The sequence below is a fragment of the Cupressus sempervirens genome, chromosome 5, assembly GCF_028749045.1.
Source record: "Cupressus sempervirens isolate cs-2001-9-10 chromosome 5, ASM2874904v1, whole genome shotgun sequence".
Taxonomy (NCBI): Eukaryota; Viridiplantae; Streptophyta; class Pinopsida; order Cupressales; family Cupressaceae; genus Cupressus; species Cupressus sempervirens.
In genome coordinates, this window is record NC_143122.1 from 479,795,214 (window position 1) to 479,821,617 (window position 26,404).

The window sequence follows — 26,404 nt, forward strand, 5'->3', positions numbered from 1 at the left end:
CATTCTATTCCTTTTTATTAATACAATATTTCTCTTATAGATTTAAATAAAAATAAAAATTGAACCAATATTTATTTAATGGATAACTACATTATTTTTTTTCAAAAATATAATATTATAATAACATTTCAGATTTTTTAATTTAAATTTTCATTTATAATTACTATAAAACCTATAAGACAAATTCATGCCATGTGGCACTTGTTAATATTATAATATTATTATAATTATCTTCATAAAACACCTTCTTTACATGTCAAATAAATATACTTCTATTTAAAAAATATTAAATTTATTATTTCTCGTTATTAAATTTTATATATTTTTTACCTCATAGAATTTTTTCCCTCTCATTAATTTTTTAATATTAAAAATTATAAATAAATTAAAATAAATTTTATTTTATTAGATTTTCAAACATAAATAGAATTAACTCAAATTATTTTGTAATTACATATATAGAGGAAAAAAAATTAATAACTATATAAAAACATTTAGAAATATAAAATAAAAATAACATGACAAATAACAAATAATTAAAAGTTCTTTATATATATGTGCTTTACTCCACGGCAGCTTTAATTTACAAATAGGTAATCATTGAAAAGAAAAATTTCACAAACAATTCCACCAGTTACACAGAGTAATTCAAGAAAAGCCCAAGTAGCTGCTGGTCGTGGCAAGATTGGGGTAGCACGCTAATGCAATGTATTTTTACAGCTTTGGAGTTTGAATACAAACGGAGTGGTTCCGATTTTCGTTGGCCTACTGCAAATCTACTGAAAATGGTTTGTTTCTTTTTTACAACCAGTTTTCCTTACTATTTGGTTAAAACCCTATTCATTGGGCACTGTTGAAAATTGCAGCTGTTCTTCTCATATTTCAAGGAATTGGTTGGAAAAGAGGTAACTGTGGAGTTGAAGAATGATTTGGCAATTAGGGGAGTTCTGCATTCAGTCGATCAATATCTAAACATTCGACTGGAGAACACACGAGTCGTTGACCAGCACAAATATCCTCATATGGTATGCTTCGTCCCTTTTAATTTCAACTCCTGGAAATGGGTATGTAACCCTTCTACTCGTGCCTGAGTCTCCAAGGTCAGAGGTAATGGTTAAGCTTTTCCCGCTTCAAAGTGCACTTGACGGTGTTTGTTCTTTACCTTAGAACACAACATGCCTGTTTAGTTTAGATGAAAATGTTAACTTTGTGGCAAGATTTTTTTTTTCTACATTTGCACTTCGTTTTTAAAAAAATGACCCATTGCAAATATGCTAACTCTACCTTTAGCATATATCTTTAATGGTAATGTTGTCAGAACATCTGTCTAGGAATCGAGCACGATAGCTCTAGCGGCCAACCTGGGATGGGTTGTCGATTTTTGCAGAGGTTAATGTATTTTGGCTTTCTATTTTAAACAGGTAGAAGTGTAGTGACAGATACCTTCTACTTATTATCATCTTGATAAAGAGCGACCTTTTATACCATCTTAAATTCATTGCAAGCATTGTGTTTGTTATCCACGAGAAAAATTTCCTACCAAGGCTTTTTCATTTCACGTTAGTCCCGAAGTGCCTTGAATTTCTTTGCTTCTGTGTTAGGGATTGCATTTGTTGCTGTTAGTGGCAGATGTCTACTTTTGTTTCAGCTATAATAGTTGGTTGTACTCAAATACCCTATGTTGATTAGACATGATCCAATCCATCATAGTTGATGGATCACAGAGTGGAATCCAAAATGTTGTTGCTGAAAAAGAAGATCACAATCATCTTTAGAAGCATTATCATTAAATGATCCAAATGATTATTTTTTTGTCTGAGAAACACTAAGGATCTTTCTTATTGGTTATCTTCAATAGGCGCTTGTTTGATGATTTTCTTTTTTGTGTTATCTCTGATTTTCAGATACAGAGTAGAAACCCTAATTCTACTCTTTAGCTCTACCACAATAATGTTTGCGTTGCCTCTAGTTTTGGATTGCAGAAAAGAAAACCCTAATACAAATTCATATGATAGCCGCAACTTCTTAGATTGCAAAGTGACATAAATTAATACCAAGGTCAGACACTTGTATGTTCTATAAATACTTAATGTGTTTTAGTGTAGGGTCCCCAACCTACTGGCTTTATTGGCCCAAAATTATAGCTGGTACAAAAACATATGCTAGCTTTGGTACGAAAGTACAACAAAGAGCAGGATGAGCATAAACATCTTATTGCTAGATAACTCTCTAGCTACAAACTAACCACGTGCGCCAAACACTTTGTGCCCCTTTTGAATGCTTTGAAAATTTGCATACAATCCTCATCATGGTTCACATTGGTATTGATGTGAATCCACTTTCAATTGCATATGAATTCTATTGAGCTCAATATCCTATTCCAAAGCTGACATTTGTCACACAGTGGGAATGTGTAGATTATGGATGTCAAATTAAGGTTTTTAGCTTTCAGTTGCGTTTTCTGGAAAATACTTTTTGCTTTCTTCACTAGCACATAGGTGTATATCCTACCTCATTAACTTAAATAAGTACATTTCTTAATGCCATTTTGTTATTAATCAATGTTGCTTTGATGTTATCTGTAAGTATCCACAGCTTATTATTGTTTGCTGTATCTTGTTGCCTTATAAATCAGATTATTATTGTTTTATAATTGCAATTTTTAACCGGCTTATTATCCAGATTAAATCTCTTTCTTGATGTGCAGATTTCTTATTGTGCATTTCACTGGATCATTTGTTTTCCACACGTAAAATTGCTAATTTCAGGGTGCTTATATTGAATCAGATTCTGCTCTTTATTAGCCTATTTCCTGATTTCAGATCAAATGCTTGTTCCCATTCGCCTTTGATCTGAATTATTTTGTGAATTTGGGTGATAATACCCAGCAAGGTTTTGTATTGTATAACAAAAGAGAAAACAGCACGAGATCTTCTTTTTCTCCTCGGACTATGAAAAATGATAAAATATGAGCAAACTCGTGAGAGAGATGTGTGCCCCTAAATCCATTTAAGTTGGGCAAGCTTGTGGTAAAGATGTATGTCCCTAAATCCATTTAAGTTGGGCAAACTTGTGGTAAAGATGTATGCCTGAGTCCAAACAAGTTAGGCAAATTCATGAAGGAGATGTATGCCAGTGGACTCTATTTATGAGAGCTGATGCAAATTGGCAAGCTCAACAGACAAGATGTACATCACATCTTGACTAACTCTGTCTATTGAATTCAAGTTGAGCTTATTTATAAACTTTCAAAGAAGCTGAAAGGTCACCACGTTCATGTCCTTATTTTAAGTTGAACCAACAATCCAAAACTGAGACATCATTACAATTGATTGGAGACAAAAATTGATTAAAATATCTCATTTAATCTGATATGCCAAATTGTGGCAAGGATATTACATTGTTCAACATGACTTAGAAACAAACATACAATTAACAGAATATATTGTATCATTAGAGAGACTCATAATATTTCCAAGATTGATTTGGCATCCTGGTATCTGTAAAAGGATTCAGTGAAGTGAAGGAATCAAATGATATGAAACATGTGAAGAATCACAACCTTCAAGTTAACAAAGATGTATAAGACACACCAAACAAGGAAGTTAACAAAGATGTATAAGACACAACAAACAAGAAGAGTGAAGAATCATATAAAGAATCCATCTTTTATTATCTGATTATTTCTCCTTTGAAGCATTGGACTATGGTTCATTTAACTTGAGGATGAAACCCCTCACGAAAAAAATTACAGGATGAAACCCTTTTATTTTTCTTGTCATGTTTGTGGATGAACATTGTAATAAGACAGACCAAACAAGGAAGTTAACAAAGATGTATAAGACACTCCAAACAAGAAGAGTGAAGAATCATATAAAGAATCCATCTTTTATTATCTGATTATTTCTCCTTTGGAGCATTGGACTATGGTTCATTTAACTTGAGGATGGAACCCCTCACGAAAAAAATTAAAGGATGAAACCCTTTCATTTTTCTTGTCATGTTTGTGGATGAACATTGTAAGCCATCGACTTAGGCAGATTAATGAATTATTTGCAAAAGGCATTAGACTGATGTAGACTTGAAGAAAATTGACAATACTAATACCTGATATAAGTTTGGGAAGATTTTTGAGCATCCAAAGCAATGTAATGAATTTAATTTTGATTGTAATTATTGTAGTCACTGAAAAATGGTGTAGTAAACTATAAACCCCCATTTCAGCATTTTAAATCTCTATACTACACTACATCTTATGCTTAATCATTTTTGCATAATTCTTTAATTAATAATCCTTGATCAAATTATCAATTTATCATTTATCTGATTTTAGCTTATGGTTTGACCACCTTATAAGTCTTTATTTAATTAGAAGAACATGCTCCCTTTTAGTTAAATAAAATCCCCTATCCGGTTTATTCTATGTGTGCATATTGAAAGAATTTCTAATTAAAAAATAAAAGAAAAAGGCTTTTTGTCTACACATTGAATTTACACTTTCCAAGGTGAGAGGAATCTCTTTTGCGTCTTAATCTCTTCCACACATCTTTTGCAGCTTAAACACAACCATTGAGTTTGCCTCTTGAGAATCTTCAACACAAAGTCAAAATGGGAATCATTTTGCACCCTTATTTTGCTTCTTAATCTCTAATCATCCAAATCTCTTTAAAAGTAGGTACTCTCCTCGTTCTCTCATCTTAGATCATAATCTTAGACTCTCATTCTATTGTTATGCTGTCACTTTGCTTCCTGGAATCTTCTTGCATCTTGGTATCTTGCATTTTGGTGACTTTGGCATCTTGGGAGATCTCATCTTGCATCTTTCATCCATGGTAAATCATCTTGATTTGTGCTAAGGTGGTATTGTTACTTTGTCATTTGATTTCTTGAGCACAAGGTGAGATTTTGCATTATCATTTAGCTTAGCTTTCTTTATCTTGCATCTCTTGCATCTCGTCTTAGTTTACTTTGCGTTGCATCTTTATTTGAATAGCTCATTCTATGGTGCCTATCTTATGTTCATTTGAGAGCCACTATCATATCATTTGGATTCTTGCACTCAAGGCTCCATTTCCATTAGATACCTAGGATAGAATGGTTTATAGAAGTGTGCCACATTTTTAGTATACAATTATTATATGAATAAATTAAAATTCAGGAATTTTTATTAATAATCTCAATTGTGCATGTTTATATTCTATGTGCCAGGGCTTGAAATTAAAGGAATTAGGGGATAGATAGGTATTCTCAACAATTTTGTGAGGGTTCACTTTTGTGGGGTTTATTTTGCTGGAAGTGCTTTAAGGAAACCTTTCTTGATGCAAATGCATTATGACTTGCTCACCCTCATACACACCCTCATACACACTCTCTTTGATGCAAATCAGCACTCTTTTCATCTTTCTCATCAGCGAGTTGCAGCTGGTGCCTCCCTCAAGATAATAAAATAGGGAACATGCCTAAACTCACATATCCACCTACACCAGCGGAAGTCTTACAGACACTTCCAAAGATCCTGAAGCACTAAATCACAACTTAAAAACCAGAGACACTCTAATCATGAGAATACCCAAAGGAAATCCGGATAGCATCCACGGATCCCAAGAGGGGAATACTGAACTATCAATCCAAAACAAGATGTTCTTTTTAAGTGTAAAGTAAAAGTTCCTTGCTGATGTAGGAGCATCTTGCATGGGAAAATTATTGAAAAAAAAAAAAAAAAAAAAATCTGGAGGAGAGAGAAAGTGATGAAAATTAGAGGAGAAATAATTTAAAAAAAAATAAAAAGGAGAAGCTCGAGGAGTAGAAGCTTGGGAAGTAGAAGCTCAAGGAGTAGCTTGGAAAGGTGAAAGCTTTGGAAGGAAAGCTTGGAAAGGTGAAAGTTGTGGAAGGTGAAGCTTGGAAAGCTTGGAAACTTTCAAGGTGTGAAAGAGAAGGAGGAAGTGAAGAGTGAGTTTTCTTGAGTCTGTGGACAGAGCGCCGAATGTGAGGCAGTTTACACTTGGATCTTGGATAAGGTTGAAGAAGAGCTAGTGGCTATGGTTTAGAAACAAGGAGGTTGCTTGGTGGCTTGTGAGCACAAGTTGAGATCTTGGAGGTTTCTACCAGAGTGTGGATCTGGACTAGCTTGGGTTTGGGTTGGATCTTGAGAGATCTTGCAAAAATGTTATTGTAATTACTATTGGATTTTCAAGTGTAATAAAATTGTTTTGTCATCTCGTTGTCTCCATATTGTTGCATTCTTGGTTGTGAGTTGGTAGGGTGGTGTGGCCCTTCATCAGTGGTATCAGAGCGTACCTTCATTAGTGGTATCAGAGCGTACCTTCATCAATGGTATCAGAGCAGGAGATCCTGAGTGTACAAGCAGATCGTCGAAGTGTGAGGCAGTTTGTACCAGGACCTTGGTTGGGTAAAGTTTATCAGAGCAAGAGTTCCTGAGTGTACAAGCAGATCGCCAAAGTGTGAGGCAGTTTGTACCAGGAATGGTTGGGCAAAGTTTATCAGAGTTGGTGGATTGCAAATCCTTTGTCCTAGACTTGTGATGTGGTTCTTGTCCTAGACTTGTGATGTGGTTCTTGATTGTTCGTGCGAGGTGGCAGGTTGCGATCTGACTTGCAAACAATTTGGTTGTCACAAGGAGCGTGGGAAGGATTTGTTACAGAGGGTTTACGAAGATCTTGGGAGATGGCTCCAAGAGGATTGGACCCTAAGATGATTGCAAAAATCCATGATATAGTGGAGAAGAATTTTTCTAAGATGTTTGCTCGGTTGGATGCTAGATTGGCTGATCAAGCTAAGAAGGTCAAGGTGGAAGAGGTTGGTTTTGCTGATCAGTTTGTGGAGTCTGATGCAGAACCTGCAGAGCAACTAGAGGTTGTTGCTGAAGATATTCCTAATGTTGTTGATGTTGGGACAGAGGTTGGTTTTCATGATCAGTTGGTTGAGTCTGACATGGAGACTGTAGAGCATTTGGTCATGGATGATCTAGTTGATGTTGGTGGTGACTTGAATGTTGCAGAGCACTTGGTCATGGATGATCCGGTTGTTGGAGGTGAGTTATGTATTGCAGAGCATCTTGAGAGAAAGTGACGAAAATTAGAGGAGAAATAATTTAAAAATAAATAAAAAGGAGAAGCTTAAGGAGAAGCTTGAGAAGTGGAAGCTCGAGAAGGAGAAGCTCGAGGAGTAGAAGCTTGGGAAGTAGAAGCTCAAGGAGTAGCTTGGAAAGGTGAAAGCTTTGGAAGGAAAGCTTGGAAAGGTGAAAGTTGTGGAAGGTGAAGCTTGGAAAGCTTGGAAACTTTCAAGGTGTGAAAGAGAAGGAGGAAGTGAAGAGTGAGTTTTCCTGAGTTTGTGGACAGAGCGCCGAATGTGAGGCAGTTTACACTTGGATCTTGGATAAGGTTGGAGAAGAGCTAGTGGCTATGGTTTAGAAACAAGGAGGTTGCTTGGTGGCTTGTGAGCACAAGTTGAGATCTTGGAGGTTTCTACCAGAGTGTGGATCTGGACTAGCTTGGGTTTGGGTTGGATCTTGAGAGATTTTGCAAAAATGTTATTGTAATTACTATTGGATTTTCAAGTGTAATAAAACTGTTTTGTCATCTCGTTGTCTCCATATTGTTGCATTCTTGGTTGTGAGTTGGTAGGGTGGTGTGGCCCTTCATCAGTGGTATCAGAGCGTACCTTCATTAGTGGTATCAGAGCGTACCTTCATCACTTGCATGGTTAAACATATAAGTCCATTTCCAACTAACCATAACATAATCAAGAATAGAAGCAAAGATCCTCAAACGGTCATGTACGAGATGAGGGCTGAAGTTTACATCCACTCATCTACTGGACACCACACCGAAAGACAAATGCCAAGTCCTGAAATTTGGCTATACCTAAAGGAGATCCAGATAGCATCCACGGATCCCAAGAGGGAAATACTGAACTCTCAATCTAAAGCAAGATGTTCTTTTGAAGCACAAAGTAAAAGTTCCTAACATGGTTAAACACACAAGTCCATTTCCAACTAACCATAACATAATCAAGAATAGAAGCAAAGACCCGCAAATGGTCATGCGCGAGATGAGGACTCAAGGTTACGTCCATTCATCTATTGGACACCATGCTGAAAGACAAATGCGAGTCTTGAAATCTGGCTAAGTCTGAAATCTTGAAGCCCTTAAATCTGACCAAGTCTAAAATCCTGAAGCCTTGAGATTTTTGAGAATCTTTATCTTAACTGTTAGAGGGTTGGAACCTATCTCAAATGAATTGTTGCATATACAAAATATATATATCTTAAGTATAAGTCCAACTTATACTTAAATGAGATATTTTATACACCCTGTAGCTGAACTGTTCTGACCCAGGAAGATGCAAGACCCAGAAGGGTATCCAAAACTATAACTTACATCTTCTCAAAGTGTGTGAAACACTGACTATTTGCCATGTGATAAAACAGCTTGAGTGCTCGGGTGAGTCAAGATTAGCTACTGTGCGAGAATCTGCCACAAACCAAGCGAGATACCCAATCAGGTCTGCGCGGGACTTAGCTCTTCCATGCGACTATATACATATTTGTGCAAGACTTTGCTTAGTCACGCGAAAGAATGCTCTTCCTAGGTGATAAAAGATTGATAGCAAGAAAAGAATGCAAGAAGGTACGTGTGAAAATATGAAATCTCCATACTGGGAGTACTGGATCCACATAAATTGAGAGCATGATCACTTGATAGCATTAAAGTAAATCTAAGAATTTAAATAAGGATAAAGATACACATCTCAATCTTTACAACCATCAGATCAACCTCATTAATAAATGAAAAGTGCATAAATAACATTGTAGTGAAGAGGAAAGCATAAGCAAAGAAGCAACTGAATGAAAACAACCGCGCTCGTTTCCTCCCTACCATAATGGGATCATGAGATCTCAAGGATCCTAACCATATCCCCGAGCACAAATCTCAATTTGCCAATGATATTGTTGGAGTGGGCTCATGAAATCTTTCTTACGAATAACCGTCCATTAACATCACATGAAATAAGAAACATCTAACATGCTAATTTACCAATAGCATCGCTAATCCAAAGCAATGATAAGAAGTCTCAACTAAGCAATGTGATACAACATCGTGATAAAGGAATGCATCAAGTAACATACTAAACATTATCTAAACATGATATCAAATGCATTCAAAGTAAAACATAAATCACAAGAGAACATACTCCTGATACATCGAAGTAGCAAGTGAATATCCAACACCGGCCTCAAATTGGAAGTGGACCATATCTATACACCGGTCCCCAACAGTGGTATAGGTAGCTACGCCTCCCAACCACATGTTACCCGCAGGCCCACCTCGCCATGCTTATGGAGATAGTGACCAAACCACAATCACATAAGACAATCACCTATGGCTAACATGCCAATCAAGAGCATGATATCAACATCTATATGATCATGAAGACAATGCAGTACATTAGGTCACTGGTCAAACCCACTATAGGATAACTATGTAGGGACTCAAGTGGAGTGTTATTACTTGCCATTGGGATAGTTTGCCTTCAATCAACTCCCTCAGGAGGCCAAACACTGTGCCTTCGATCAATTCCCGCAAGAGGTCAGGTGTTCCATTATCTTATCTTACATTAAGTTTATTTTCCCTTTAGTTAAATTGGTTTTCACTTGTTTAAAACCTCTTTGCGTTACCTTGTCAGCCACTTCCGGGTCGGGGTACACGAGAGAAGCCACTCCAGGTGGTCTATCCTACACATCCATGCGCATCACACAATGAGTGCCCAAAGGCAATGCAAGTTCCCAATCCAAACCCCAAATGAACAATCTCTCAACCAGCTTATATTCGGGAGTTTGGGTCTTGCAACATCCCATCATACGCACATGTGTGCTTGTGTGTGGGCACAACCAACTTCATGAATATAATCACATAATACAAATGCAAGGGTTGGATATGCGAAATGCAACAAATTATACAAGTACAAAAGCTCACTTAACCAACCTATATCCAAGAGTACAAATTCGATATGAATCCCAATACTAAAACACCAAGCATCATGAACTCACTCAACTGGCCTAAATTTGGGAGTATGGATTCTACACAAATCCCAATGATGGGAAAGTAAAACTATGGTCGGATTAGAAACCTAACAACATTTCAGATCCACAACCAAATCAATTGCCAAGAAATACTTGAGAAAATTGTGTGACATGCAAAACGAGGCAATTCAAAAATAATTCAAAAATCAATGAAATTAAAACCCATTATCCAAATGGTTGCCAAACTACCAAAAATCAAATAAAAATCAAGTTCCAAGCTTGTATGCAAAAGCGACCAACATAATGACATAAAACTTCAAATTAAAACCCACAAAAATGCTTAAACGTTCGTACTTGCCCAACTGGCAGAACTAGCATACCAAAATGGAGGGGAAGACTAGTACTCAACCTTGAATCAATTTACTATCCAAAAGAGGAACTAAAATGGAGCCAAAACAATTAAATTCGAAAGCCCTACCTCGCAGCCAAGTGAGCAAAACGGAAAAGCCACAATAAAATAAATGAGGTGTTGAATCCGACGAAACGATCAACAAATGAAGATCTTCCCACAACGGATCCAACAAGGCCACTCTCGTATCATTCCGTCGAGCCAATCTCTCACAACGAACAAAATGATAAAAGCTCACGAGGGGTTTTGGAGGAATTGCTTCAAAAATCTTGAATTAAAATTTGAGAAGTGTGAATAAACTTACATTTAGCCAATATAAGCATTTTTTACAAAGTGAAATATAAATTAGATTATTTAAATTAAATAATTTAATTGGTTCTCTTAACCCAAATAAATCTAGCAATTCTAATTGCTTGGAATTCAACTACGACAAATTAGCTGAAAAATTAAAATAAATTAAATCAAATATAAAATTCCCATTAAACTGTTAAATCACAATATTATAATAACTTTTGCAACCATTGCGGGCTTCTAAATGCATAGACACTTCACTAATGTCTAGTCACAAATGCATAATAAATCCGGATTAACTAATTAACCAGAGGGTTTATTATTATAATTAACACAGATACATCGTCCATACAGGGACAACATTGGCTCAGTTCGAATAGTGAAATCACTAACTCCATGTGCCACTGCTGGGGATATAAGTCCTACACACTAAACAACTCGATCAAGTGTAGATGCACAAAAATAATATAGCTGAAGTAACAATGCGTGAAATTACCTAAATAATCATTTAATTAATTTCATTAAAATAATCTATTTAAATCATTTATTTGCACTATAATAAAAGTACAAATATTTGTAGCACAAGCACATCAACTATAATCCAATAAGATCCATCAAATGTCCATTAAAAAAAAAAGTCAACATGGTCAAACACATGAGTAAACATTGCTGCAGGAACCTAGTCAAGTGTAGTAGGACAATATTACACAGTGCAATCACTGCACACATCTCTGGCTAATCATAGAACAACATTGTGACACCTTATCAATCCAAGAAACCATTGGCATAAACCTCAATGAACCCATCTAAAGCATCATAATCTCATAAATCAAGCATAGGCATAGTCAATCCAGCTGATACAACAATGAAAATCAAATCACCCCAAGGGTGAAGACCACTCACGGGTCCCAATCATGACCACTCAGAAACCAGATCATCAAGGTTGCATCTAGCAGGATGACTTACAGAAACCAAATGGGAGAGACACTACACAATGGCCAATGCTGAAGCATCACACTTGATGGTAAAGATCTTCATGAAGTCTGGTAAGGCAAGTATTGGGGCTTTTGTCACCTTATTTTTAAACCATTGAAGCTTATTTAAGCCGCTTGAGTCTAAGAAAATAACTTCCATTTGATGCAATCAGTCAATGTAGTGCTTATTCTGCTGCAATATTGTATGATTCTTTTATAAGAGTTCACAAAACCATGGGAATTCCTTATTTTTGTAATGCTTTGAGGGGTGGGCCATCCAAGTACCTTAATCATTTCGGGTTCTATGCTTGTTCCGTACACTGAAATCACATTTACAATGCTTCTAGGTACCTCTTGTTCAATGATAGAGATGAGAATATCATCCGATCAATGGCCCATTTTTTACATGCCTCTCACAATCCACGGATTTCTAAACAATGCCCCTTAAGGGACACCACTGACATTGATCAAGGGACGATTTCTTGCATCTTTCCACCCATCTGAAACAACTGCCAATCCCTGTCTCAATCCATGAATCCCTTACAAGCTTCAATGCATCTTCAACCCCCTTGACCTCTCTATCCAACAAGGTGGTTCATACTTTCTCATAACTAGGGCCCTTATACACTCTTGAAGCTTTATTGACAGTTTTCAACATCTTCTTCCAATATGGGAGGCAAGCAACACTTAAAGGCAACTCATTTGCATATAACCATCTTGCTACATTAATGTTGACAATTTCCACTCTCATTTTGAAATGCAATTTTCAACGGTCCCTTTCTTTTGCACGTAGTGGATGCTCAAGTTTTAGTTTCAGGCTCAGCCAATAGTAGTATAAAGATGTGGTCTTCTATTACAATATTCATAGAGGGGGGTTGCATGTCCATTGATTTTTTTAGTGCTAGTGCTTGTTTTTTGTCTGTGGGCTTCTCTCACTTCTGCTGTTTCATGCTTTGCAATACTAAGTCACAAGGTTCGAATTCGAATTCGAGTTCGGCAACTATAAAATTCGAATGAAGTTCGGGAAAGAGTAAAAATTCGGAAAAAATTTCGAATTAAATTCGCCTTATACAATTTTAATTATTTTCTAGATGTATGTAATATATCTTATCAATTATCAAAATAGTAAAAATTGCTAAATAGATCTCACAACTTCATAAGCCTGATGAGGCATTTATTAAGTACAAAACATAAGAAACATGTGAAATCACAATAGCAAAGATATTTTCAATCAAAAGTCAAGACTTCATAGCTTCAAGAAAGCTCGAAGTCATCAAGAGCACTTGGCTCAGATGGTGTAGTATTATCATCAGTATCACTACCCAATTCTTCCTCAAAAAAGTCAGGCTCATCTGCGTTTGGTTCTGCTATGTCTTCCAAAGTCTGTTGTTGTGAAGATGACTCATTTGTTGATTTGTTCATAAGCAATTTTAAATTGCTGCGAACATAGACAAGATCTCCCAACTTTCCAGACAACAACTTGTTCCTCTTTTTGGAATGGATGTGGTCAAAGCAACTCCAATTTCTCTCACAAGCTGATGAACTTGCTCCTTGACTCAAAATTCGAATGGCAAATCGCTGAAGTTCAGGAGTTTCTGCCCCATAGCTCATCCACCATCTATAACTAGGTACCTCATCTCGTGTCATATCATATTTGGTTGCTGCTATTCCAAACATCCCTTCCGCTTTTCTGTATTTCCAACATTGTTCTCTAATTAGAGATGCAATTGTTGGATCTGGTTCAAATCTACTAATGGCTTCATAAAACCCTGCCATAATTTCAGCATCACCTTGTCTATCAATGTGAAACAGTTTAGGCTCCAAATAGCAAGCTGCTGCATGTAAAGGAGTGTGCATCATTTTCCATCTTGAATCAACAGTCTCCCATATCTCTATGTACTCTGCTTCCACATTATTTAGTGCTCTCTGAATAGCTTCCTTGCAACGGTCCATGCTTTCATAAAGCACTCCAAGGCAAGGAGTGTCACCATCAACCATGTGGAGCACGTCAACAATTGGACTACATATATTTAAAACCTTTGCCCCACTTTCCCAAAAGCTACTATTTAAAACAATTTGCTCTATCATCTTCCCCTTACCACTTTTTGAGAGAGTTGAATTTTCCCACTCATTGGAACAAATTACAGAGCTTAGAGCCGCTTTCTCTTCAACCACTCTTCTCAAAGTGATATTAAATGAAGCAAATCTTGTATCACAAGGCCTCAACAACTCTCTAGATGCATGTTGCCTGTAAAGGCTCAATGTGAGACGATGATTTCGTATGAAATTCACAACTTCTCTTCCTCTATGAATTACTTCATGTATCCAAGGGAATTTTGCCAAATCATGAAGCAACAAATCCAAACAATGAGCTGCACATGGACTCCAATAAATTTTTGGGTACTTCTCTACAATCAGCTTGCCAGCTCCCACACAATTTGCTGCACTATCAGTAACCACTTGAACCACATTTGCAACCCCTACTTCAAGAATTGCTTCCTCTAATATCTGAAATATATATTCAGAATTTTTTTATGATTCATAGTGTCAATAACCTTCAAGAATACAACACCTTCAGGACAAGACATTAAAACATTAATCAATGGTCTTTGACAGATATCCGACCATCCATCACTCAATATAGTGCACCTTGTTGCCTTCCAAGAGGCTTTGACCACATCTAATTTATCAGTCACTCTATCTTTTGACCTCTCTAAGAGAGTTGTTCTCAAAGCCTCAGAAGAAGGAGGTATGTACCCTTTGCCAAACTCTCCAGCCTTTTGAAATACAACACGATAAAGTGGATTTCTAGCTACATTGAAAGGAATTGCACTAGTATAGAATAAATCAGCTAGTAAATCATCAACTACTTGTTTCTCACATGGTTTCCAAAAGCTATTCAGAGTTCCGCTCTCTTTTGTTGCCTTTACAACCTGAGGCAGACATGAAGATGATGGTATAGTTGATGTGAATCTAGAGACGTCTTCAATTCTTTGTTTCTTTTGTGCCTTCTTCATCTTTTGAGCAATAGAAGACGAATGCTCTTTCTCTAAAATCGCCCTAAGCTCTTGGGTCACACTTGGACATGCAGTAACAACCCCACCTTTACTTGCTGTAATACCAAGCAAGTGATCCATGACCCTTGTTAAACTTCCAGTAATAACTTTCGGACACAAGTTACACTGAGCTTTATTAGGACCGTTTTGAGTCACATGTTTCCACGCCTCCGAAGTTGATTTGTGGGGAGCCATATTACAATCTATAAAATAAAAAACAAAATAATATATTATTATTTCAAACTTTAAAACAAAATAATTCAATAAATGATTTAAAAATGTTAATTTAGAATTAAACATATTAAAGTTCAACTTTTTACACTAATAATTATATTATTTAAACTAATAATTATATTATTTAAAAATTGAAATATACATTTACTAAACATAATATAATATATCTATTTATTTATTAAATAATAATAAAAATTATAAACTTAGAAAGCAAAATAAAGTAAACATATTAATATATATCTAATCGACTCTAAACTCTAATATTTTAAAAGTTTTCCAAATTATGTTAATTACAAATTGATATATCACTATTTTAAGTCAATTTTAAAAAATAAATCAAATATTGAATTAACTATTACAAAATAGATTACAAAGAATTATAAAAAGATTAAATTTTTTATAAACTATATAAAATGAAATAATTTTTTTATACAAATTATATTAATAAAAAACTATATAAAATGAAATAAATTTTTTATACAAATTATATTAATAAAAAACTATATACAAATTTTATATCTAAAAACTATATTAAAAAAAAAAACTAAATATAAACTTAATACCTATTGAAAATAAAAACTTATACATATTATTACAAAGTTATAAATCTACAAATAAAACTGGATCATATTATTACAAATAACAACTATTGAAATTGCGAAAAACTGAATCATATTATTACAAAGTTGTTACTATTGAAATTGCGGAAAATAAATATATCGCAGGACGTTAGGCGGCCACGACAAGGGTTCAGACGTTCACCTAGGCGGGCACGAGAGGGGTTTAGACGTTCACCCAGGCTAGGAGAGGGAAAACAACGATGAAGGCAGGATGCAGGAGAGGAGTTAAATGCCGCTTCAACAAAAAATGCCGTTGGACAAACGTTTCAGAAAACGCAGCCTCAACAAACTCCTCATTTGCATTGGATTTTCTTCTTATTCGCATCGGATTTTATAGACGTTTTTGCTCGACAATACCCTACAAACTCTGCCGGCAATTTCTAAATTTACTTGACGAAGTGCGTTTTTGGCAGTCGAATGAATGGCGGATTTGAACGAATTTTTAAGACAAGTTTCAAATTCGGCAATATCCGAATATCAAGCTTGATATTTGCCGAATCTTGTGACTTAGTTGCAATATATGTTAATACTATTTCATTTGGTCTGGGCGCATCTTTTTTCTTCTAGTCATTCATGATTCCTCTTCCCAGAAAATCCTCACAAATGGCCTAGCACCTAATAATATGAACTATTTCTTTCTACATCACAACCATGACATTTAGAAGGGGCCTTACAATATCAACATATTTCCACAAAGGAGAATCAGAATTTGGATCTATTCTTTGTTCAATACTGCCCACGGAGGGAGGTAAATGCCATTGTAGTTCCTATGGCAAGACATTTTATACATATTCAATATAAAAACTATAGAATGGAAAAAATAACCAGTAGAACTTATGGATAATGCAAGAGAAATAAAAAAATTAAATACTTGAAAAGAAAAAAAAATCAAATAAAAAAAAAACTTACCTATTCCACCCATTGGAAGCTTGCAAAGGTGTAGAAATGAGGCACAAACACGTGATGAGGATTCACAAATCAATCTTCCAACTCCTTGCATAACCAAACTCTTGCTCAACCACTTATTTGCTCCACCTCGAGAGGAAATGAAAAAATTAAATACTAGAAAAGAAAAAAAAATCAAATGAAAAAAAACTTACCTGTTCCACCCATTGGAAGCTTGCAAAGGTGTAGAAATGAGGCACAAACACTTGATGAAGATTCACAATGTTAATGTTTGGTAGCTTCTGTTGGATAACTCTATGGATATGCATGTCATTATATATGAGATATAATTCTATGTGAGATATAAACTTATTATATGTGAGAAGTATATATATATATATTATATAAAATTAAATTTATATAAATTAATTATTTGATTATTGAATAGACATGTCTATTCAATAAACTATGCTATTCAATAACCTATGCTCAATATAAATATGGGAGGATGTTGCATATGGAAAATATATACCTTAAACAGGCAGTGCCATTACACTTGCCGCGATCTTAGAAAACTAACATGGTATTAGAGCAGTGTTACTTTTCCAGGGCTTGTGAGATTTCAAAACATTCAAAACTAATCTGCAGCATTGTTTACAGCAGTGTCATCATAAATCATTGAGCAACATTTGCATCAGCAATTACATAAAATGAGGTGTATGAGGTTATTTCAAACCCACCAGGTCAATGTTTGAATGGATATCAATGTTGTATGATGCAGTGTTAATAGTCAGAAATTTACACGGATGGCGGTAGTATGAAGAAATGACATATGAATGGAATTGAAGGGTTCATTATAAAATATACAAACAGAGACTCCATGTATTTAGAAGTCATGCGCTCTACTTTCAGAGCAATTATTGTTTTCAATAACATTGGCGGCCTGATTGAGATAAGCAGCGATTAAGCAAGAACACCGTAACTTATGCTGACGATGATGTAAAGGGCTCGATTACGTATACTGAGCAGAAGATCAGTAACATGGTGGAATCTGTCCTATCAATTGGGAAGAGCAACGAAAACAATCTAATTCCGGTGGGCAGAGGGCAGTTTCCTTCACCTCTAGTAGCAGATTTGGCAGATCAAAGAGCAGAGTGTGCTGAATTGGGTCCATTTGGGGATCTGTTGGCATCATTGACAATCTACATCATGGCCTCAGTGCTTGTGATTCAGCAACATGATCACATTCACACTGACGTGAGATGTCATCGAATGGAAAATTAGGATAGCACGGGGCATCATGTTGATGGAAAATGTGGTGACAGTAGTGAAGTGACTGGAAACGCGAATGAAAGGATTTCTTATATTACGATGTAAGCTTCTCCTCATGCTCATCAAAATGAAATGAACATCCATTTCTATGACTTAAGATAGGTATTGAGGTATGGAATTGTTATTATTTTTAATTTTGTTTTCACCTTATGAAAAGAATGTGTTATGTAAATATATACATTCCTTATAATGTTTAATGTTATTTCAAAGGAAATGATTTGAATATTCAAAACATTATGTTGTATATAATATATTAAATTATGGTATGTAAAAGTATTAGTGTTATATATATGTGAAAGGTATTTTCAAAATAATTGATATATTGTGAAATAAATCAAATATCTAATGTTCTTATAATAAAATAAAATAATTGAGAATAATTATTCAAAGTAATTGTATTATTATAAGAGCTATTTGCCTTGATCTTTTCCTTTGAGAATGTTATTGCAAGAAGAGGGATATTGTGGTTCAGAGGGAGCCCGACATGTTATTAGAGGCAACCTTGGAAAGAGAGCGAGAAGAGACTGCAGAAGTTATTTAGTTAACCTTCAGTGAACTTTATCTTATTGATTGAGAGGGAGTAAACTATGTTGAGATGATTTCTCTAAAGTTCAATAAGTTGTCACAGTCAAAAGGACTATGACTATGTATGGGCCTTTCCCATGTGTACATCATGAGGAAGTGATGACTTTCAAATGATCATCACTTGTATTTGGAGAAGTTGTTGTAAGGTGATGATCTTACAATAAACTTGTATTATGAGATAAAATAAATTGAGTAAATGGTGAGTGTCTTGTATCTCAACATTCTGGGAGGCCATTACTCTTAGATTACTTGGTGAATATTATTGATATTCTGGGAGGCCAATACTCTTGATATCAAATGTGATATCTAAACGTTTTGAGTAAGTGGTGAATATCGTTGATATTCTGGGAGGCCAATACTCTTGATATCAAATGTGATATCTAAACGTTTTCAATAAGTGGTGAATATCATTAATATTCTAGGAGGCCAATACTCTTGATATCAAATGTGATATCAAACCTTGTTTTTGAGTACTTGATGAATATCAGATGTCGATATTCTAGGAGATCAAAACTCTTGATATCAAATGTGATATCGTACCCTAGTTCGAGAAATTGATGAATATCATAGTTGATATTCTGTAGATCAATACTCTTGATATTGTATGCTATATTAAATGGTGGAAAACTTCTGAGATATCCTTAATATTACCAATGGTGTAATATTTGTCTTGTGTTTATCCTCCCTTGCTAAGAGGGAGTGTTAATGTTTGGTAGCTTCTGTGGGATAACTCTATGGATATACATGTCATTATATATGAGATATAATTCTATGTGAGATATAAACTTATTATATATATATATATATATAACAATAATTAAGTTTATATAAATTAATTATTTGATTATTGAATAGACATGTCTATTCAATAACCTATGCTCAATATAAATATGGGAGGATGTTGCATATGAAAAATATATACCTTGAATAGGCAGTGCCAATACGCTTGCTGGGATCCTACAAAACTAACACACAAATCAATCTTCCAACTCCTTGCATAACCAAACTCTTGCTCAACCACTTATTTGCTCCACCTCAAGAGGAAATAATTTATTTGCACATCAAATGAAAGTTAAAAGATAAAGCCATCACAAGTTCTTTATAATCCACTTTTCAGGATATTAGATGTGAAAAATCAATTAAATGTGTAAAAAAAATTCTGAGTTGCGTGTTGAATTTGACTGCAGGCCCACCTTTGCTCAATTGGTGACTGGCCAAGTTCACCCGGGTCTGTCTGGGTCTGAATGGTGGCATGCCTGGTTCGAATCAGGATCCATCCAGTCAGACCCTGGCTGACCCACTGCTGGACTGGACCAAGACCACAGGCCAATTTGATCTTCACCTGGCCTGGAGGGCTAGGGGCCCAAACCAGGTATCTTAGAGTTTTTTTACCATGACCATTCTCATTCATTATCTTGAGGATGGATCAGGAAATGTGTTTTGACATGTTGATTTAAAAAACACTTTACTGTTTGTTACCAGAGGTATTCTCTATTTGTTACGTGGACTGGGGAAGTATCAGTTCTCATAATGTTTCATGATACTTGTTGAGGGATGGTGATTTCCTTATCTATTTTGATGGTAACTTGCATCTGAAGGTCAGGTGAGCAAGGAGCAGAAATCAGTTTTATTTTATTTTTGAAGCCCTTAAAGTAATGTGATGAGAGCTGAACATTAGTCTTATTTTAGTTTTCAAGCCCTTAAAAGGTAATGTGATGAGAGCTGAGCTTTAGTCTTCTTTTATTTTCAAAGCTGTTAAAAATAACTTTGACGGTAAACACATTTATAATGTAAATTTATTGATTCTATTTAAGGCCAAAGATATTTAGCTAGAGCTTTTTTATAGGACCATGAATATTGTATTATGTAGATTCTGATTGAGTGAATATCAAAATTTTCAAGTAACATAACAATTAATTTGATCACAAGCATTCATATCTGTGGGAGATGTTGATGATGTGGCTTTATTGACAAACAATTTTCAGAACTGATATATCTTATCAAAGCTTTAATTTTTGAGCTAGGTTGAGTGAGTTTGGAGAGGCACAGAGTAACTGTTAGAAAAAAATACGTGCTTTGATAAATGATGTTTCACGACTGTCTGTCTTGATTAAGGTAAATGCTTTTGACATGTCAAATTAATTTAAATCATATCAAAATGTTAGGTCTGTATTTAGTTTCAGTTTAACAAATAGAAAATGAAGTCTCAGTAATATTGTAACAACTTAAATGGTTTGTAGAATACTAACAGTCAGAGATTCAGAATGCTGGGCATTATGTAGTCCTCTTCTTTAATTGAAAATGACAGCAATGGATTTTTAATCCAGGTCCATGTTCTGGACTATCATGTACATTTTGTTGGACATCTAATTACAGGTAGCTGTAGCTTGTATGTTTATAGTGTCATATTACTTAATTAGAATTTTGTTGTGTGCCATCCTGCATGAGTATTAATTATAGTCCATTTCCAAAGTCAAACGATATGATTCATATTTTTTTAGATTGTTGATATTTAGGTGTGAACAAGTTGGCATCAATCTTTGATTTCCAACCACCTTTTATGAATTTTTTAACTGCCTTTTTTTTCAGAAATTTTATTGTTTCAATTTGGTCTTTTGAACAGCTGTTGATGGTATGACAGCGTTTTGTCATCACCTATGCTCCACGGGATGTGTCGCCTGCCAATTTCCCCCATATTCGTCCTGGGGACTATATGGGAACAGGAATTTCCCATCCCCAAATTTTGTTTGTTTTTTCTGAAGAAAGGGGATGTTCTGGAGATGCCATTTTGTGAGCAGCAGGGTAGAGGGGTACAGGTAGAAGTCCCTGGGATGGCTAAAGTCTCTTAGCTGTCCCGAGGAGTGTTAACCAAGGACACCTTAACTGCATTTAACAATAGCAAAACTGAATCCAAGCATAAAATTACCCCAAAAAAGAAAACGAAATTCATTTTCACATTCATAAAGGAGAAGAGCAGAAAGAGGAGCAGCTGGTCAAGGAGTGAACAATAGTTGTAAGAGGAGGTTATGACATCAAATTTACTTGATATAAACTCTTAGACATACCATCTCCTGATCATGGAGAGATTTATTATTGCAAACTTCTCTGTTTACTGTTTTGTAGTTTAGTCATATTATTTACATTTTAATATTATTATGGACAGCTGATTGTGGAGTGACTTCTATGTTAATGTTCACTGTTTAATATTTCAGTTATAGACCTATAATAGGATGTCTGTTGTTTACATTTTTACATTTTATTTCACTTCATATTTGAAACTTGGAGCCTTTGAGCATTTTTGCCATATGTACACGATGTTTTCGTGATGAAGTATTTGAATTTTGCTAATTTTCTATGTATTGAGCTCCTAAAATGTCTATGATGAATGGTTTATCAATGTTATGATATGCATATTTGAAATCTTTCTGTCTCCATATAAAAACTCCCCTGTTCGTTTAATAGCAATCCCCTGTCGTCCCCTAAAATTCTGGCCCTGAATGGTGCTTGTACTGGAAACATGTCTCCATCCCTTAAAACATCCCCATCCCCAAAACTCCATGGAGCATAGGCTGTCACATCTTTTTTACATAACTTTATGGAAGCTAATAAATTTATTCAAACTCGTAATGCTGAATTACATGAGTGAATAAGTTGAATTTGATCTTCATTTTGGATTTTGCAGCTCTCAGTGAGAAACTGTTTTATCAGGGGGTCAGTGGTCAGATATGTTCAACTGCCACCTGATGGCGTGGATGTTGACATTTTGCATGATGCAACAAGGAGGGAAGCACGTGGAGGTTGATGTTGATTGCTTCAGTTTTTTTTAATCATGACCATTTTGGTACTTAAATTAAAAACAGGACATGTTCACAAATTGTTCATGCGGTTTCTCTAAGGTCTTCACTAGAAATACTGAAGATTAATGCTTTGCAGGAAGGTTTGATTTTGAAGATGTCTTCCTGTAATTTCTTACATATGTTTGATGTATAGTATTGAAACTTAACTTTCCCAAATATTCAGCTGTTTATAGTTTGTTTTGCTATGGTTCTAGGTGGAGCTAAGAAAACTGCTGAATCAGCAGGCAGTAGAAATCCTTGGGTTGCTTGTTTATTTATTATCAAGCATCATTTTTTATAACAACTACTCTTAATTGAATCTCAGGGAACAGACTCTTGTATTACCACTTGCTCACAAATATTTAAGTTTCAACTACTCATTAGAAGTATAATTCAAAATTCTAAGTATGAATGATAGTGAGCCAATTATGCCCGAGGGCTTGTGGTGTATGGTGAAGTGTTTTATTTGCAAAGAGAATGATTGAAATTCAAATCCCCATGTTACATTTAAAAAACCCACAACATAAGAGGCGCTTGTAACAACAAATCCAACCCTAGGGCTAGTTCATCCCTGGAACTTTGGCTGGCAATGTTTCCTGTTACTCTTAGGCAATTAAAACTTTTTAAGTTAAATATCTTCTCGATTTACCTTTTGTTATCTTTAGTTAATGGAATCACAAAACCTGTTGTAGAGCTATACAAGAAAATATTGCACCCAATTTACAAAAATTGCTATCATATGGTCATGGAATGTGAGTTGCAAGAGAATTCATGGTATAACTACTAGATCACAGTATACATTAAAAATGATAAATATGGCTGGATTTGGGAGTATTACAGAAAAAATGATAAATATTGTTTCCTCACTGAGTTGTGACAATTAATGATAAATGCACTTTGTCTTTTAAAGAAAATGTATGGTTGGATTTGTCGGTATGATATTTCATGCATCGTTGGGTTTCAAGAATTAATGATAAATGTCCTATTTTATTGATAGTTATAACAAACAACAGGAAAATTTATGCTTTTGTTCTCTCATACGCTGCCAGTGACCATGGAATTTACATCAACTGTGTTAGTAACTCATAAGAGGAACTCAGTAGTTTCAAACGATGCTTTTAGATGTGTGCAAGCAATGGATAATGCAGTTACTCTGTAGTTTGGATATAATTTGGAATCCAGCAACTTATTTAATTTCTTGTTAGTTCCTGCCAAAGGCAGGGTACTTATGAAATCATTTAGTGCATTTAAACAATATTATTGTATTATAGTTGACCAATCATAATAATGTATTTTTCAATAAAGTAACTTCACTATATAGTTTCAACATTTTGACATTTTTATATTCTAAAAATTATCAATTATTTAAAATTCTATTGGTTGTGATTGGAAAAGGTAACGGAGAAAATGCTTTTTTAATAAAAAAATTAGATTAAAATTTAACGACTTTAATAACTATTCTCCAATATTTTTCAAGACTGTCATGTTCTGGAAGCCTTTTAAACAATTCTCCAAACTTTTCTGGAAAGTTATAGATGATGTTGGGTACTTTGGAGGCTATGCCACCAAGCAAACTTAGAAAACAGACAATAGAAGTAATCCTGCCATCAAGCTAGCAAACTTAGAAAACAGACAATCCTGCCATTAAGCTAGCAAATTTAGAAAACAGACATAATCCTGCCATCTGTTAAGAAGGTTGGCAATTATTAAATTGAAACGTCTGATTTATTTAATATAATATTCATATATATATATATATATATATATATATATATATATATATAAATGATATTATAATTGCTGTCTTATATCAGTGCCGTATATTTGCATTTGCTTAACCTTATACATTCGGATATGGATTTTATCTACTAACGATTCTCTGCAGATAAACTAAGTCTGATTATATCGAGAGGCATTAAACCCAACGATATCAAATTAGATTGAGGCGCTTCTCCTTCACTCCGATCATAGTATCGGGTGATACTCATTGCACTTAGTATTCATAACTATTGGGTCTCACCTTATCATAGCATATACTAAAGTTGTTATCGTTAACTTTGGTTATGAATCGGTGCCAGTACATGTACATGTTGACGCATGACCATGTAGGGTCATGCCCCTATTCAGTCATGTTTCAACATGTATATGTATTGGTTCCAATCTGTGTCTGCAGATCATATCAATAACGTGGCATAAAGATCTCAGACCAGAATTGGATTCTGCTACAATAAGAACAGATATTTAATCAGTAAAGGATTCTAGGATAGATAAGAAAGACACCAGTCTGCCATATCAAATAAATCAGATTAATAAGTCCCCACCAACAAAGATTCATTAATAAGTCCCCACCAACAAAGATTCATTAAACTTTACAATAGAAGTAATACTGCTATCAAGCCAGAGAAATTTCACAAGTTTTGAATTCTTTTTATTTGTAGATAATTTTATTAGTATGCATAATGGGATTGCAATTATAGTCTTAAATGCTTGCAATGGTTTTCCAGTGTAGTATAAGAATTGGACAACTACAGAGCTATGCTGGACACGTTTTTATTAAAAAAATTGCATATTTTCAGATTAATGTGGTGGACGTTTTCAGACAGGATTTTATCATACACAATTTTTTAAGCTATTTCACAGGTAGGTTACAATCTGAGGTATCTTTCACCTGCTTCCCTGACATTTGACTCTATCCCACATTGAATGAGAAAAACTCTCCAATGACCTGGCTATAAGCCGTGCACTCCATATGATAGCCTCTATGAAATTGTCGAATGCTTTAAACTATTGGGGAATTGAAAATTTTCTGGCAATTTCTCTTCATTAGAAAGGCCTCTGACAAATTCTCCTAGGGTAATTCATAACAAGGGTTTCAATTTAGGATGAAGCCTTTGAAATTTATTTGAACGAGCAATGGAGACAATACCCAAATGGCAGGCCATTAGTTTAGCGGGGATTTTAGTGTGGTTCTTGTATCTCAGATTGACAAATTTGACAGTCACATCAGATTTTAAATGCAACCTGTCGGTGCTAGTTTTGTTCAAACGGTTGTTCTTTGGGCTCTCTTTTTGCAGGTAATTTAAAAAATTCTTCTGTAGTTTTTATCTTTGAATTATATCAATTTGTTGTTTCTGAAATTGCTGGTATCAAAAGAAAGGAATTGCACTATTTTTGTATCTCTTCTTTTGGTGGTTGTATCTACAGTTTTCTGTCCTAAGAATTTGTTTACCGTCCAGCCCTAATGTGGAAAACTGTGCGTTGGACAGCGCTGGTCTGGTATCTGACGTTGGTTATTCTATTGTATCCTGTGATGAGTCCTTGTATATAGCTACATGTAGTTCCATGAATTATGGTTTAGACTGTGGCATGAACTCTTGATCTTCTTGCTAATAAGTTGCAGCACATTGCTGGATCATGACCCTAGCAGGGCTTTCTTTTGTTTAGTAATTCAACTTTTCTAGTTGCATCTATGGATTGCATTTGTTTCCACCACCCACATTGTGAATTTGCATACCAGGACTGTTCTTATGTACAGGCCAATACCCACATGAAAATTAGTGTTTACCAAATTAGCTCGTTCCCTTATAGCTCTGGACCATATTTCTTACACCATTTATATTATGAGTGCTTGCCAGAACATGTTCTTGTATGGGGGCCAATGCAAGATCTTATAGACTCAGCTTGATCATTCTTGAGGGGGCAAAAACTTTGCCTGATCATTCACAGGAGAATAATAATCCTGAATTTGGGCTCCTAGGCAAATGTAATTGCATGTTTATTAGGGTAAATGTAATGTAATTATTAATGAGAGGGCAGAAACCATAAAGTCAGCCCATTAAACATCTTTAGGCCTGTTATTTCAGTCAACACTCACATGTAATATTAACGCAACCTTCACCGCTCTTGGGGAAAAGAAGCAATAAATCTTGGTCTTTTACCCATGGTTTTAGCTGTATGAGTATGCCTTGTATGGCTTCAGTTAGAATACTCTTAAACACATTTTCAAAGAAAATCTTAAGGACTGGAAATCTACTCTATTGGAGTGAATAAATTCTTGTGCCAAAGAATATGAAAAACGTGCATTATCTGGTGGTGTCATGGAGGATAGATTTTAATGTTCTTAGAAAGTTTTGCTGAGTC

General features: G+C 35.0%; 1 protein-coding gene and 1 long non-coding RNA gene across 2 annotated transcripts; both read left to right on the forward strand.

The window, feature by feature from the left end:
- The first annotated feature begins 580 nt into the window (after window positions 1-580).
- LOC149556834 (sm-like protein LSM2) lies at window positions 581-22,608 on the forward strand. The gene is made up of 3 exons (XM_089831396.1): window positions 581-788; window positions 867-1,025; window positions 22,111-22,608. Exons 1-3 carry the CDS (start codon window positions 702-704, stop codon window positions 22,228-22,230), a joined length of 366 nt encoding a protein of 121 aa, XP_089687522.1. The 5' UTR covers window positions 581-701; the 3' UTR covers window positions 22,231-22,608.
- On the forward strand, window positions 15,481-21,604 carry LOC149556835 (uncharacterized). The gene is made up of 2 exons (XR_016364793.1): window positions 15,481-19,800; window positions 19,911-21,604. It is a non-coding gene; the product is annotated as an uncharacterized LOC149556835 (long non-coding RNA).
- Window positions 22,609-26,404: the final 3,796 nt, after the last annotated feature.